Source organism: Procambarus clarkii, chromosome 67 (genome assembly GCF_040958095.1).
Source record: "Procambarus clarkii isolate CNS0578487 chromosome 67, FALCON_Pclarkii_2.0, whole genome shotgun sequence".
Classification (NCBI taxonomy): Eukaryota; Metazoa; Arthropoda; class Malacostraca; order Decapoda; family Cambaridae; genus Procambarus; species Procambarus clarkii.
The window spans coordinates 23,177,357-23,194,121 of record NC_091216.1 but is presented as its reverse complement, the minus strand read 5'-3'; the positions used below and the strand labels follow the sequence as shown (position 1 = coordinate 23,194,121).

Genomic DNA, 16,765 nt, shown 5'->3' with positions numbered 1-16,765 from the left:
TCTCTCTCTCTCGCGCGCGCTCTCTCTCTCTCGTGCGTGCGCTCTCTCTCTCGCGTGCGCGCGCTCTCTCTCTCGCGCGTGCGCTCTCTCTCTCTCGCGCGCGCTCTCTCTCTCTCTCTCTCTCTCTCTCTCTCTCTCTCTCTCTCTCTCTCTCTCTCTCTCTCTCTCTCTCTCTCTCTCTCTCTCTCTCTGTGTGTGTGTGTGTGTGTGTGTTATAGGAAGTAATGACAGTCATATCAACATACAAATGAAGAATGTTTAAGGCCGAGTGAGTGGTTTGGAAAATGTGAGTGCAGTAGAGGAGTGTGCTCAGTCCTCCAGAATAACAAAATTGGACAATATAGGCTTGGAATTGATGAAGTCAAAGCATTTAAGATCCTCAACGGGGGTATATTTGCAGTGAGTAGTATTGCACAGACATGGAATAATAAAGTATATAATAATAATAATATATAAATAGTGCAAGGAAAAAGGCGCTTGAATCTTTAAGAACGATTATGAGAGGGAGTGATATTAGGAAATTAATGTGATGACAATATATGCCTTTCAGACCTGACACAGTACAGTACATGGAAGAAAGACATCAGCATACAATGAGACAAAGATTCCAAACTTCAGGCTATTGAAGGGAACCAAGGCAGGAGGCCTAGTCGAAGACTGGGCCGCAGGGACGTTGAGACCCAAAATCATCGCACGGTAACAACAAGGTATGGGTGTGGATAAGGAGACATACAAGAGACACAGTATACTGAAACTGGGGGATGTCAAATTAGGATGCACATGATTATCTGTTATTTGTCCCATCTCATGAGGATTAGAATCCTACTTGCCTGCCTCTGCTAACTACACTTTAACATTTCTTTTTGCTCTCCTTAACTCTTTTTTTTTTTTTTAACACATGTTGATAAATTCATAAATTGCCATTTCAGATAAATTTCTCCATTCTTAATTTATTTATAATGTATATATTTTTTCTAACAAGGTTCTATAGTGACATGGTTATCAATTTATGTGGTACATATAGGTAGTCAGCGTTAACCACGGCACTGCGCAAAGCATCTTGAGCAGCTCTGACGGTTGTGCAAATTTTTTTTTTTAATTAGACCATATTTTAAGGCTTTATAATGTTTTCATCGCTCTTTGTGATTTGAAATGAAAGTGATTGAATCTGGAAACATTTTGACAATAACTTTAGCTGAACATTTATAAAAATAACAAAAATATGTCCTTAACAACTACACCATGAAATTTTTGCCAAAATCAGGTGCATAGTGCAAGGGGTTAATAACAGGATGGATAAATAGGATGAAGTATTTAATCCTAGGATTGCTGTCTAGGTATCTGTACACACAATCACACACATTACATACTAATATATTCATACATTAATATAAAATGCAAGTATCGTATACAAAATGTAATGAGCATGCATTGCTCTATTGTCACTACTATGACATAATGTTCATTACATTTTGGTTTCATGTAATGAGTTTCATTCTCTGGGGATTTCACTCATGTTTTCAACCCTACTGCTGCTAATATGGAGGAAAAGGCAAAATGTACACAAGTGTGTAACAGTTTGGTTTCCAATTCTTAAAATGCTACACTGTATATTGTTAGATAACTGGATTGTGCTACATAGTAATTAATTCTCTGGTAACGTATGTACACAAAAAAATCTATTTACATTACATTATTTACTTGACAGCCACAATCTATCTAGTAGTCTTGACAGGAACAAGAGGCCTGTAGCTTGTCAAATGTTCCCTCCACTTTTTTCCTGAGAATTTTTTCCAACTTATTAAACTAAACTAACTTTTCCAGAATAATTCATTTATCATGCATCCCATACCTAACAAACATGAAAATTGTATTGTTTACTTGATGTACAGTGTGATGTCACTGAGGTGTTATGGTTGTATTGTATTTAAATACTGAACTATTTGGAGAATATTGACCCAGACCACTTCAAAAGGTCAAATGTAACACAAACGAGGTGCAACGGTTTCAAGCTCAACAAGCCACAATGTTGGACAAAGCACTGGTAAATGAACTAAATGTTTTTTTTTCACCCATAGGGTTATAAACTCATCAAATTTTAAAATACAGCTCAATAAAATCATCAGGACGAATAAGGGGTTATCTTTGACAAGCCGCCAGCCTCCTGTCCTCCTCGAGACCACTAGAGAGATAATGGCCCTCAGGTAAATTCATGTAAATTCGGGAAAACTACTGCCAAGGGTCAATATAGGCCTAGCTGCAAGTGCTGTGAATTGATTATCTCGCTGGTGGCACACGGCGAGCTGTCAGGCCAGGCAGCTCCTATGAACATTTTGAAAAATACTTAAATTACATCTGCAACAATAATCCTGATCGAACCAGTATTGACAGCACCAATTAAATAGGTTTATCCAGTAAACTAACGAGCCATGAGCTGGCATCATATCAACTCACCGTAATCTCCGTTAAAATGCCTTGTAAGGCTTCCAGTTTCTCCTCGGCATTTTCATCTCCTTCTAATATGCCTTTTATATAGGGACTAAATACTTCGTCATCTGTATTTAGCAGAACTAGAGTGTTTTTCAGCCAAGTATCGAAGTCGCATGGCAGCGCCTCGGCCATGTTGTTATGGTCGGCCAGAGGGCGACTCACCTAAAATATTTGTCGCCTTTATTCCTAACACTCGCGTCACTCTGAATTACTTTCTCGCGCTTAACTGACTCTCTTAAACTCCCAAAACACTCACTTTGGTCATAATTGAACATAACACTCTAAACACACTTAGGGTATCATTCCTACACATCACTAATAACACTGAGTTTAAGCCTCACTCCTAGCAATCACTCTTAATTAAATCTCACTAGATCCTAACATTGTTAATTAGCTTTCACTGCTAATATACTACTAATTCAAATTCACTCCTAACAAACTCCTATATAAAGTCTATATAGTCTACTCGAAAAACGCTCAAAGCTCCCAATATGATAACATTTCCCCTTATGCAATAAAATTGTATTCACCTAGTTGTATTCATCTAGTTGTGTTTGCGGGGGTTGAGCTCTGCTCTTTCGGCCCGCCTCTCAACTGTCAATCAACTGTTACTACTTATTGTCTACTATATATAGAGTGAAGGGGGAATGGAGGCAAAAGACAACTATCGAATATCACGACAATATTCAATACTAAAGATAGGCAATGTGAATACAACTATTGACAATACATCAAGAACTTATTAAATTTGAAATCAAGTGAAATTTACATATCAGCTGACTCCCCCTAAAGTATTGTGGTCGAATCGTACATAATCGTTTCGGATACCGTCGGTTCGGTACACAAATAACCAGTTCGTTCCCAGAATTTTGCATACAGAACCCTTTCGTATATGCAGATGTGCTTTAAGGTGACTGTGGCAAAGTGACGTACGCTGTGCATACAAAATACAAATACAAATATTTATTCAGGTAAAGTACATACATACAAGGTAAGACACAGTCTCCGTGGTGTAGTGGTAAGACACTCGCCTGGCGTTCCGCGAGCGCTATGTCATGGGTTCGTATCCTGGCCGGGGAGGATTTACTGGGCGCAATTCCTTAACTGTAGCCTCTGTTTAACGCAACAGTATAATGTGTACTTGGATGAAAAAACGATTCTTCGCGGCGGGGATCGTATTCCAGGGACCTGCCCGAAACGCTACGCGTACTAGTGGCTCTACAAGAATCTTGAGGTTATCTTGAGATGATTTCGGGGCTTTTTAGTGTCCCCGCGGCCCGGTCCTCGACCAGGCCTCCACCCCCAGAAAGCAGCCCGTGACAGCTGACTAACACCCAGGTACCTATTTTACTGCTAGGTAACAGGGGCATAGGGTGATAGGGCGCCGGCGAGAAATTTCTGGCCGGCGTCTGGGATCGAACCCAGGACCACAGGATCACAAGTCCAGTGTGCTGTCCGCTCGGCCGACCGGCTCCCTAGAATGTAACAACTTTTGTATATATCTCAAAAAAAAAAGATACAAAAGTTGATGGATTTATAGATAGAGCTAATACATACAATGCCTAAAGCCATTATTATGCAAGTAGATGGGTATCATTAAGACATGATTGGTCCCCACCAGGTGGGTTTATTCAACCCGTTCTCTCACTTTCTTACCGTCAATATTGACTTATTTAATACGTGCATATGTGACATACTAAACATACTAGTTTACCTTGAAAAGCTTCATAGAAAACACCGACCTTACCTAACCTTCTTAGTATGTTAAGCTAAGCATCTTATTGCTTCGTAATTACAATTATTACTTAACCTATACCTATAATAGGTTAAGTAATAACGATGCCCTTGATACATTGAGCGTTAAGAATGAGTACAAGTATTGGGGCATACAGTCGTCCGGGCCGGAGGCACGCGCTCATCCTACGGTTCCCTGTTTGAGGAGGGTCTGTAACGTATGATTATGTTACGTTGTTGGGTAGATTAGATACACAGTGTTTAGTGAGTTTCATATTTATTGAGTAGTCTTGATTACAGTAGTCGGTTGTGGGCATTGTTGTAGACGTTCAGACGAAGCTTGGAGCAGAGCTGAGTGAGGCCGGAGTTGCGGAGCTCTATGCGGGAGAACGTGGCGGCTCAATGGGGAATCGTGAGTGTCTGAACTCTATGGGGAGCAAGAGCATTGTAGCTTGATGCAGTCGTAATCTGCTATCTGCTCTGTGTCGAAGCTTGTAGCGTCTTGGGGTAGATTAGAACTGTACACGCCATGTACTACATTTTTGAGGTTGAAGAGGTGAGGTAAATCCAAAGTGTCTGTACTGGAGTTATTTGAATCACTGTGGAAATTGTATTGTTGGCTATTCGCATAATGCTTGCTTATATTTGGTGACTACACCTCAGCTTCTTCCAACAGGATGGAAAGAGTGTTACCTGTAATTAGGGAATGGATTTGAGTTGTCATAATTAGTGTTAATTAGTTTGGCATTAAGGTAATGAGAGATTGGAGCGAGTATAAGGTTTACTCGCTACAGGTCTCACCAAGATCACCAAGGCCCGCCTTCAAAACCCCAACAGAGGTTATACCTACTTAAACACCACCTAATTCCCAAAATGAATCACCGCCTTGTTCTCGGACGCGTGTTTAAGACAGAAAACTGTCTTAAACACGCGTCTTAGAGAGGCTTGATAGGCGTTCTGCGACAAGCCACTCGCGGCTGGCTCCGCTTGCTCCACGATACCCTTAATGCTTTCTACGCTGTCATGAAGGACGGTGGACTAGAAATTCCCGACTTTGAAGCATCAATCCGCCTATTAAAGAACAAGCGGCTCAGGCCGATGGTAGATTCGGAGGATCCAGTTGTAGTGGCACTGGCTCTCCTACCCGCATTCTCTGCCCGAATGCATCGACGGGTAGACCCGACCACGGCCGCTGGAACCCCCTTGTAACAGTAGGTCTGAGTGCTCCCGGCCCCGGAGGGCAAAATTGTACAGCACGATTGGTCTTAAATCCGCTTGTGAGGTTTCATCTTGCGACAAGTGCGTCTCATCCGGTACCCGTCTGCTGAGCGGGGGAGATTTTACCTATACAGTCCAGATAATCAATCACCAATCTCTGCTGATAACTTTCTACTCTCCCGTTCACATGAAGAAAAAGTGTGACAAATGCGGCACCTCGGAGATCCTTCAGTGATTCACGGAACATACCGGTAAGAGGTGCCACGTGAGGTGCCACGTATACCACGTGAGGTGCCACGTATACCACGTGAGGTGCCACGTATACCACGTGAGGTGCCACGTATACCACGTGAGGTGCACGTGGTCTCAGGGATATGGCCCCTTACAAGAGCGATCTTGAGATTTGCTCTGTGAAGGCCCTAACCTGGACACATTCCCCTTACAGAGTATAGTCCAAGTCCACGTCAAGGAGCAGACCACCTTAGTCCCGGGATCTTCTCCGGGACTAGACTTCTCTTGAACAAATCCACAAGGGACGTGATGAGGGCTCGATTTGTTACTAGACTTCTCTATTCGTGTGCCTATTGTTTATTAATACCTGAAGGCTTCTCTCCAGTTCTTTGTGGATGTTATACCAGTCGGAACAATGAGTACTCTGCATGTACATCAACCAACAAACTCACAATAAATCTAGGAAAGATCTACTACATTTTTTTTGGAAGTTAATCATCAAAGTAAATAGTAAAGGTTACTATTTTGTAAACTTGATACAGAGTTTGTCAACATGTTATCAACAGTCTGTTTACAGTTTTGGTTACTTTACCTTAATTAACACGTCAAGGTTACAGAATCACTTAATTAGGTAAGAAGCTGGAACAAGATGTTTTGCTGGCTAAGCAATTTGCATTTAATGCGAACTAATTACAATGTTAATTTGCCTCAAATTTGTGATAAAGTTACATAACTGCATATTGTTTTAAGATAAGCAAGAGGCTTGCAGGCCGTGGAAGCTTCGTGTGTGTACCTGAGTTTACCTGAGTTTACCTGAGAGCCACTAACTCTAGTGGCCTCGACGAGGAATACCATCTGCATCAGGAAATCTTTGTATACTTAGCTAGGATTTTGGGTAATATATGTCATTCCATATATATATAACAGATGGACATTTATCCAACATTAGTGATAAAATTGTTTCTGAACTCTGTTGTTTTTATTATACAATTACAGTGACGTAAAACAGGTAAATAGTTGTGCTGACAATAATTAAGAACAGATTCACTGAAATTGCTGACTGCAGACAATAAAATCAGAAATTATTGCTACTTAATAATAATAATAATAATAATATTTCTACTACTACGACTATTATTACTACTAATACTAATAATAAATGAATAAGAAGAGGAAAAATAATATTAAATTATTTACATAAGTCCCTGCCTTATAAATGATACCCATTTTCTATGGCAATCCAGACAGCACTATTGCCAAAATGCATTACTTTGCCAGAGTCGTATATAATCGTCTGTATATCGGACAATATTGACACAATATACATCCCAGCAGTCGAAAACACAAGGACTAACTTGAGGCGCACACGAGAGCCAGCCAGAGAACGATTCAAAGTGTGAAAAGTCGGCAAGATAAGATAAGAGAGTTGTAGGTGAGAATGGCATCAGTGGCGCCTGGAGCAAGGTTGCCGAGGGGCGACTCAAAGACCCATAGTGCCACTCCGGTTCGATCCCCCCTCCACCACACAGGCGGCCACCACCACCACCACCACCAGCTGCTGCTGCTACTGCCCCTCCCACCCCACCACCACCATCACCCCCCTCCTCATATATAGCGGGTGAGAGACGTGTTCCTGGTGTGTTGTGTGGTGACAAGTGGGAGCCAGCCTGAGGCAGCAATGTTCAGCTTGTGGTACGCCGTCTTGGGTTACCAGGAGTGCCAGGCCGTCATGAGGTGAGTCTGGTGCCTTCCCCAGCTGGGGGTGTTGGTGGGTGTAGGTGGGGGAGGGCTGGGGGGTGTTTTGGTGGGTGTTGTGATGATTAAATGGGTGTTTTGGTGGGTGGGGGAGGGTGTGTGTTTAGGTGGGTGGGGTTATTTTGGTGGGTGTGGTGGTGATTACGTGGGTGTGGTGGTGTTTAGGTGGGTTTGGTGGTGTTATGGTGGGTGTGGTGGTATTTTGGTGGGTGTGGTGGTGTTATGGTGGGTGTAGTTGTGTTTTGGTGGGTGTGGTGGTGTTATGGTGGGTGTGGTGGTGTTTTGGTGGGTGTGGTGGTGTTTAGGTAGGTGTGGTGGTGTTTAGGTGGGTGTGGTGGTGTTATGATGGGTGTGGTGGTGTTTAGGTAGGTGTGGTGGTGTTTAGGTGGGTGTGGTGGTGTTATGATGGGTGTGGTGGTGTTTAGGTGGGTGTGGTGGTGTTATGGTGGGTGTGGTGGTGTTTTGGTGGGTGTGGTGGTGTTATGGTGGGTGTGGTGGTGTTATGGTTGGTGTGGTGGGGTTATGGTGGGTGTGGTTGTGTTTTGGTGGGTGTGGTGGTGTTTAGGTGGTGTTTTTGTGGGTGTGGTGGTGTTTTGGTGGGTGTGGTGGTGTTTAGGTAGGTGTGGTGGTGTTATGATGGGTGTGGTGGTGTTTAGGTGGGTGTGGTGGTGTTATGGTGGGTGTGGTGGTATTTTGGTGGGTGTGGTGGTGTTTAGGTGGGTGTGGTGGTGTTTAGGTGGGTGTGGTGGTGTTTAGGTGGGTGTGGTGGTGTTTTGGTGGGTGTGGTGGTGTTTTGGTGGGTGTGGTGGTGATATGGTGGGTGTGGTGGTGTTATGGAGGGTGTGGTGGTGTATTGGTGGATGTTATGGTGGGTGTGGTGGTGTATTGGGGATGTTATGGTGGGTGTGGTGGTGTTTAGGTGGGTGTAGTGGTGTTTAGGTAGGTGTGGTGGTGATATGGTGTGTGTGGTGGATGTTATGGTGGGTGTGGTGGTGTTTTGGTGTGTGTGGTGGTGTTTAGGTAGGTGTGGTGGTGTTATGGTGGGTTTGGTGGTGTTTTGGTGGGTGTGGTGGTGTTATGATGGGTGTGGTGGTGTTATGGTGGGTGTGGTGGTGTTTAGGTAGGTGTGGTGGTGTTATGGTGGGTGTGGTGGTGTTATGGTGGGTGTGGTGGTGTTATGGTGGGTGTGGTGGTGTTTTGGTGGGTGTGGTGGTGTTTAGTTGGGTGTGGTGGTGTTATGATGGGTGTGGTGATGTTATGGTGGGTGTAGTGGTGTTTAGGTGGGTGTGGTGGTGATATGGTGGGTGTGGTGGTGTTATGGTGGGTGTGGTGGTGTTTAGGTGGTGTAGTGGTGTTTAGGTGGGTGTGGTGGTGTTATGATGGGTGTGGTGATGTTATGGTGGGTGTGGTGGTGTTTAGGTGGGTGTGGTGGTGTTTAGGTGGGTGTGGTGGTGTTATGGTGGGTCTGGTGGTGTTATGGTGGGTCTGGTGGTGTTATGGTGGGTCTGGTGGTGTTATGGAGGGTCTGGTGGTGTTATGGTGGGTCTGGTAGTGTTATGGTGGGTGTGGTGGTGTTATGATGGGTGTGGTGGTGTCTTGGTAGGTGTGGTTGGGGCTGCAAACACTGGTCCACTAAGCAGTCATACACACACTCCATACACATCTTTAAATCTAGACATGACAAAGCCCAATATTGGCTCGGGAACCAATACACCAGTTGGTTAAGGGTTGAGAGGCGGTACCCAAGAGCTGTGACTCATTCCCTGCAAGTACAACTTTGGCAAAAGCTGTTTTGAACATTTAGGAAGAACTTTATCAGAATACAGAATCATAATGCATTCCTTTCCCTTTCTGAAAAAAAAACATTTTCAAAAATATGTATACAGTACTATATTGTGTATATATATATATATATATATATATATATATATATATATATATATATATATATATATATATATATATATATATGTATATATATACATATATATATATATATATGTATATATATATATATACATATATATATATATATATATGTATATATATATACACATATATATATATATATATATATATATATATATATATATATATATATATATATGTCGTACCTAGTAGCCAGAACGCACTTATCAGCCTACAATGCAAGGCCCGATTTGCCTAATAAGCCAAGTTTTCATGAATTAATATGTTTTCTCTAGTTTTTTTCTTACGAAATGATAAAGCTACCCATTTCATTATGTATGAGGTCAATTTTTTTTTAATGGAGTTAAAATTAACGTAGATATATGACCGAACCTAACCAAACCTACCTAACCTAACCTAACCTATCTTCATAGGTTAGGTTCGGTTAGGTAGCAGAAAAAGTTAGGTTAGGTTAGGTTAGGTAGGTTAGGTAGTCGAAAAAACATTAATTCATGAAAACTTGGCTTATTAGGCAAATCGGGCCTTGAATAGTAGGCTGATAAGTACGTTCTGGCTATTAGGTACGACATATATATATATATATATATATATATATATATATATATATACATATATATATATATATATATATGTCGTACCTAGTAGCCAGAACTCACTTCTCAGCCTACTATTCAAGGCCCGATTTGCCTAATAAGCCAAGTTTTCCTGAATTAATATATTTACTATAATTTTTTTCTTATGAAATGATAAAGCAACCCTTTTCTCTATGTATGAGGTCAATTTTTTTTTATTGGAGTTAAAATTAACGTAGATATATGACCGAACCTAACCAACCCTACCTAACCTAACCTAACCTATATTTATAGGTAAGGTTAGGTTAGGTAGCCAAAAAAAGCTAGGTTAGGTTAGGTTAGGTAGGTTAGGTAGACGAAAAAACATTAATTCATGAAAACTTGGCTTATTAGGCAAATCGGGCCTTGAATAATAGGCTGAGAAGTGCGTTCTGGCTATTAGGTACGACATATATATATATATATATATATATATATATATATATATATATATATATATATATATATATATATATATATATATATGTCGTACCTAGTAGCCAGAACTCACTTCTCAGCCTACTATGCAAGGCCAAATTTGCCTAGTAAGCCAAGTTTTCATGAATTAATTGTTTTTCGACTACCTAACCTACCTAACCTAACCTAACCTAACTTTTTCGGCTACCTAACCAAACCTAACCTATAAAGATAGGTTAGGTTAGGTTAGGTAGGGTTGGTTAGGTTCGGTCATATATCTACGTTAATTTTAACTCCAATAAAAAAAAATTGACCTCATACATAATGAAATGGGTAGCTTTATCATTTCATAAGAAAAAAATTAGAAAAAATATATTAATTCAGGAAAACTTGGCTTATTAGGCAAATCGGGCCTTGAATAGTAGGCCAAAAAGTGAGTTCTGGCTACTAGGTACGACATATATATATATATATATATATATGATTTGCGTTATTTTGAAAGATTTCTTTTCAAATTGGTAAATTTGAATGATTATTATTATATTATATTATGAACATGAATCACTGACTTTAGATATTGAATTATTGAATATGAATTCTGACTTAATTACTGACTTTGGGTCCCGGTTGTACAGCCGGCTACGTTTTCGACTCACAATCAAGAATTCCGGGTTCGAATCCCGGGTGGGACAGAAATGGTTGGGCGCGTTTCTTATCACCTAATGCAGCTGTTCACCTAGCAGTAAGTCGGTACTCAGGAGTTATAGTCAGCGTGTTTGATTTGATTGTTGCCGCCGGAGGCGACTAGCTTATTGTGCACCCTATACTCATCTTGTGATCGGTAGCGCAAAAAGCATTACAGAGGGCACAAAAGGTCTTTGCATCCTGGGCGGGGTCAGTAATTCGGCCTTGGAGGGGGGGAGGACCTCGATATAAGCCTAACGTGCATGAATACACTCTGGCTGCCTGTCCCCCCCCCTCCCCCCCCCCCCGACACAATGAATTAAAAATTAATTTATGTTAGGTTAGGATAGGTTCGGTTACCTTGCAGTGGTTCCAGGATTCAAGGCCCCGCGGCCCAGTTTCTGACCAGGTCAGATTTAATCAAATTTCTATGTTAGTTTTAACTGAAATTATATAAAATTAAAGTCGTATATAAAATGATAGGGCATTAGATGATCGGAAACGCGCCCAACAATTACTGTCTCAGCCGGGATGCGTACCCAATTGTAGTACCGGTATTAATGAAGCGAGAAATGGACAAGCCATATATTCCTGTCGATATTTTCATAAATTCTGTATTTCATATACGTATTACAGTGTCATAGACTTATTCATACGTTGAACTAAAGAGGAAAGTCAAATATAGTCAAACTAAATTTAATATATAGACCAGCGGCCATAATGTTCATAGTTTACAATAGTTACCCAAGTAAAGGGATTCATTTTCTGTGGTAACGTTGACGTTGGTGAGAGAAAACGGGAATACAAGTCACATTCCACATTCGACGGTATTTAATAAAATAAAATAAAATAAAATGTTTATTTAGGTAAGGTACATACATACAAGAAATTTTTACAAAGATTGGTTGACTTATAGGTAGAGCTAGTACATACAATGCCTAAAGCCACTATTACGCAAAGCGTTTCGGGCATAAATTTATTTATATACAAGACGGTACATTGGGTTTGTGAGAATACATAGCATGGTACAGTATTTACAATCTTGTAAAGCCACTAGTACGCGCAGCGTTTCGGGCAGGTCCTTATTCTAACAGATAATTTTAAGTAGGTAAATCCTAGCAATCTTGTAGCAGAATTAATAAAATGATAACAGATACATTGCAAGAAAAAAATGAGATTAGAGAGATTAGTAAATATATTAAAACACATTGGTATATTAAAGCTCTGATTAATTACATTGACAGCTTGATTGGTAATTTTAAACAAAGATTAATAGGCAACATACAGCAAATTGATAGCACATATAAGAAGACAGCAATGATCACAATGGTAAAGTTGTTCGGATTGGGTACATAAAGATTGGGAGATTGGGTAGCACTAGATACAGTGCAATTTTAAAGCAACAAGGTAAAAAACTATGAAGATAAAGTTAGGTACATTTTAGTTTTGTTTTTGAATGACGCAAAAGTTGGACAGCTTTTCAATTCATTAGGGAGTGAGTTCCATAGACTGGGTCCCTTTATTTACATAGAGTGTTTACACAGATTAAGTTTGACTCTGGGGATATCAAAGAGATATTTATTTCTGGTGTGGTGATAATGGGTCCTATTACATCTGTCCAGGTAGAGTTTCAAAGCAGGATTTGCATTTAAGAACAGGGTTTTGTAAATGTAGTTGACACAAGAGAATTTGTGGAGTGAGAATATGTTTAGCATGTTTAGGGAGTTAAACAAGGTGGCTGAGTGTTGTCTGAAAGCAGAATTTGTTATTATTCTAATAGCAGATTTTTGCTGGGTGATGATGGACTTGAGGTGGTTTGCAGTGGCTGAACCTCATGCACAGATACCATAATTAAGATAGGGATAGATTAGTGCATAATATAAAGAGATGAGAGCAGAGAGAGGAACATAATATCTGATTTTGGAGAGTATACCAACTGTTTTAGAGACTTTCTTAGTTATGTGATGTATGTGGGTACTGAAGTTGAGTCTCTTGTCTAGGAATAGGCCAAGAAACTTTCCATCAATTTTATTACTAATGTTTACATTGTCTATCTGAAGCTGAATTGCATTTGTAGATTTGCTTCCAAATAAGATGTAGTAGGTTTTTTCTATGTTAAGTGTTAGTTTGTTGGTTGACATCCATAAGTGGACTTTTTTAGTTCATTATTAACAACATTATTTAGTGTATGTGGGTTGGGATTAGAGTAGATGAGGGTAGTATCATCAGCAAACAATATAGGTTTCAGAATGTTAGAGACATTAGGCAGATCATTGATGTATATAAGAAATAGGAGAGGTCCCAAGATGTTGCCCTGTAGCACTCCAACGGTTATTGGTAGAGTGGGAGAGGTTATATTATTGATGGCTACACATTGGTGTCTATCACTAAGATAGGATTGGATATAGTCCAGTGCATGGCCTCGGTTTCCATAGTGATGGAGTTTACGTAAGAGGTAGTTGTGATTAACAGTATCAAAGGCCTTTCACAATGAAAGGCCAAAGGCCAATGAATTTTTAAATACAACCTACCTAACCTAACTCAACCTAACATAATTCATCGGAGCTAAGACAGTCTAACTCAAGCTAATACATCCTAACCTAACGACAAATACGGTTTTAACCGCTTTGCGTGTTATTGGCTTTGCAAGAATGTACAACTCAATCACCAATGGATGTAATTTCACAACCCATTGTTCCTTCTTGTATATAAATAAATAGATAAAAATAAAATTTGACAATCGGAAAGCGAGCGTTGTCGAACCATCATGTGTACGATTTGACCACACTCCAGTCCTGAATTTACCTGAGGGTCGCGGTATTTCTGGAAGTCTCGATGCGGACCGGACGCCGGCGGCTTGTCAAAGGTCCCAATTCCCACATTGGCTTACTTGAATGCATTATATAACTTATGTGTTATCCAGAATATAAGATATTAAAAAATAAGTTTATAATCGTTTTGAATTGCTTCCGAGTGGCCCAGTCTGGTGTAGTTTCTGAACCCATTATATATATATATGGGTTCGGGGTCCCCCTACAAGCTGGCATAAAAGCTTATGTGTGAACTATAGTGAGAGGTGGATAGAAAATCATTCGGTCTAGCAGGTTAAGGCCAGTTACTGGATAGGCCTTAATATACTGGATAGGCACGTGGACATAGCTACGCCCCTTGCTAAACCTCGATTTTCCTATCCGCTACAGGGTATATTCATTGGTAATTAAATTTATCGTTACCTTGTATGGTAGAAGTCCAACCACTTGGGATGGACGGTAGAGCGACGGTCTCGCTTCATGCAGGTCGTCGTTCAATCCCCGACCGTCCAAGTGGTTGGGCACCATTCCTTCCCTCCGTCCCATCCCAAATCCTTATCCTGACCCCTTCCAAGTGCTATATAGTCGTAATGGCTTGGTACTTTCCCTTGATAATTCCTTCCTTCCTTGTATGGTAGAAATATACAAGAACCAAAGTGATCACTTGGATTCCTTTTCATATTTACCGGAATTTACATGAGGGCTACCATATATCTAGTGGCCTCGACGGGGACAAGAAGCCGGTGGCTTGTCAAAGGTCCCCCCCCCTATTGTTACTGAGGATGTTTTCCACCGTAATTTTGGAATATATGCCAGTGCTGACAACTGAAGGCATAGAAGATCAAGCTGCGCATTATATATGCCCTTTCATATAGTCCATTATCGAGGGGACAGGATGCCTGTTATAGTGGCTGAGGCTGTCTTATCCAATGTGTTCATTCCAGGGGGTGTATGGTATAGCTGTTTGGTTCTGTATGGTTCATTCCAATGGTATACAGAGGTTGTATGGTCCATTCTGGTGGTGTGTATGTTTGCTGTTTGGCACTGTGTTATCCAGTCCGGAGGTGACTGGTGCTTTCTGGCTCATTTCAGAGATGTGCAGACGATGAGTCACAATAACGTGGCTGAAGATATGATGACCTCGGGCCAGATTCACGAAAGCACTTACGCAAGCACTTACGAACGTGTCCATCTTTCCTCAATCTTTGACGGCTTTGGTTACATTTATTAAACAGTTTACAAGCATGAAAACTTGCCAATCAACTGTTGTTATTGTTATAAACAGCCTCCTGGTGCTTCGGAGTTCATTAACTGTTGAATAATTGTAAACAAAGCTGCCAAAGATTGAGAAAAGATGTACAGGTTCGTAAGCGTTTGCGTAAGCGCTTTCGTGAATCTGGCCCGAAGAGACGACGACGAAACGTCATCTTCTAGTGTGTGGTTTAGTCTCTAATAGTGTACTTTGGCTGTCTGGTCCTTTGAAGTTCTTTCCAGTGGATATAAGATGATCCTGTGTGGTTCATTCTAGTGGGGTTTGGAGGGTATCTGGTCCTGTGTGGTCCATTCCAATGGGGTTTGGAGGGTATCTGGTCCTGTGTGGTCCATTCCAGTGGGGTTTGGAGGGTATCTGGTCCTGTGTGGTCCATTCCAGTGGGGTTTGGAGGGTATCTGGTCCTGTGTGGTCCATTCCAGTGGGGTTTGGAGGGTATCTGGTCCTGTGTGGTCCATTCCAGTGGGGTTTGGAGGGTATCTGGTCCTGTGTGGTCCATTGCAGCGGGGTTTGGAGGGTCTCTGGTCCTGTGTGGTCCATTCCAGTGGGGTTTGGAGGGTATCTGGTCCTGTGTGGTCCATTCCAGTGGGGTTTGGAGGGTATATCTGGTCTTGTGTGGTCCATTCCAGTGGGGTTTGGAGGGTCTCTGGTCTTGTGTGGTCCATTCCAGTGGGGTTTGGAGGGTCTCTGGTCCTGTGTGAGCCTGGCCAGGAGCCTGCCTTCCCTGGCCCCGCCCAGCTGAGGGTGGAGACGGGGAGACTGTAGCCGGGTTAAAGGGGTAGGCGCGAGGCTGTGAGTGCATAGGAGAACCCTAGCAGTGGCGAGGAGTGACGCCCCCCCCCCCCACACACACACATACACACTGTGTGTACTTCATTCGGCAGCTCTGATGACCCCCATAGTCTTAGTGAAGAGAGTGAGAGAGAGAGAGAGGGTGTACTCACCTATGCAGGAGATGAGTCACAATAACGTGGCTAAAGTAAGTTGATCAGACCACACACTAGAAGGTGAAGGGACGACGACGTTTCGGTCTGTCCTGGACCATTCTCAAGTCGATTGTGAGAATGGTCCAGGACGGACCGAAACGTCGTCGTCCCTTTACCTTCTAGTGTGTGGTCTGGTCAGTGTACTCACCTAGTTGTGCTTGCGGGGGATTGAGCTCTGGCTCTTTGGTCCCGCCTCTCAACTATCAATCCACTGGTGTAGAGGTTCCCGAGCCTACTGGGCTCTATCGTATCTACACTTGAAACTGTGTATGGAATCAGCCTCCACCACATCACTACATAATGCATTCCATTTATTAACTACCCTGACACTGAAAAAATTCTTTCTAACGTCTCTGAGTTCATACCTCTCTATTCCGGTACTAGTCTGGTGGCATACCTCTGAATCTTCTGTAACTTTGTCTTGTGTTTAACTAGGTATGGACTCCAGACTGGAGCTGCATATTCGAGGATTGGTCTGACATAAGTGGTATACAGGGTCCTGAACGATTCCTTACACAAGTTTGTGTAAGTTTGTATATATAATATATAATATATATATATATATATATATATATATATATATATATATATATATATATATATATATATATAATATATATATATATATAT

General features: G+C 41.4%; 2 protein-coding genes and 1 long non-coding RNA gene across 4 annotated transcripts in view; 1 reads left to right on the top strand and 2 right to left on the bottom strand.

Moving 5' to 3' along the window:
* Nucleotides 1-2,654, bottom strand: part of LOC123767528 (coiled-coil domain-containing protein 43) — a 16,285-nt gene extending 13,631 nt beyond the window's left edge. Inside the window, exon 1 of the mRNA XM_069310453.1 lies at nt 2,455-2,654. Within this exon, the coding sequence (XP_069166554.1) occupies nt 2,455-2,622 (168 nt within the window). The 5' untranslated portion in view covers nt 2,623-2,654. The remainder of the gene's footprint in view (nt 1-2,454) is intronic.
* A 1,840-nt stretch (nt 2,655-4,494) lies between these two features.
* LOC138355455 (uncharacterized) overlaps nt 4,495-16,765 on the bottom strand; it is a 92,910-nt gene continuing 80,639 nt past the window's right edge. For both annotated transcript variants that reach the window (XR_011223936.1, XR_011223935.1), the window contains one exon: nt 4,495-4,917. This is a non-coding gene — a long non-coding RNA (uncharacterized lncRNA). The remainder of the gene's footprint in view (nt 4,918-16,765) is intronic.
* Nucleotides 7,337-16,765, top strand: part of LOC123753162 (arginine kinase Pro c 2.0101-like) — a 94,271-nt gene continuing 84,842 nt past the window's right edge. The window contains exon 1 of the mRNA XM_069310452.1: nt 7,337-7,407. Coding sequence (XP_069166553.1) covers nt 7,352-7,407 — 56 coding nt within the window. The 5' untranslated portion in view covers nt 7,337-7,351. The remainder of the gene's footprint in view (nt 7,408-16,765) is intronic.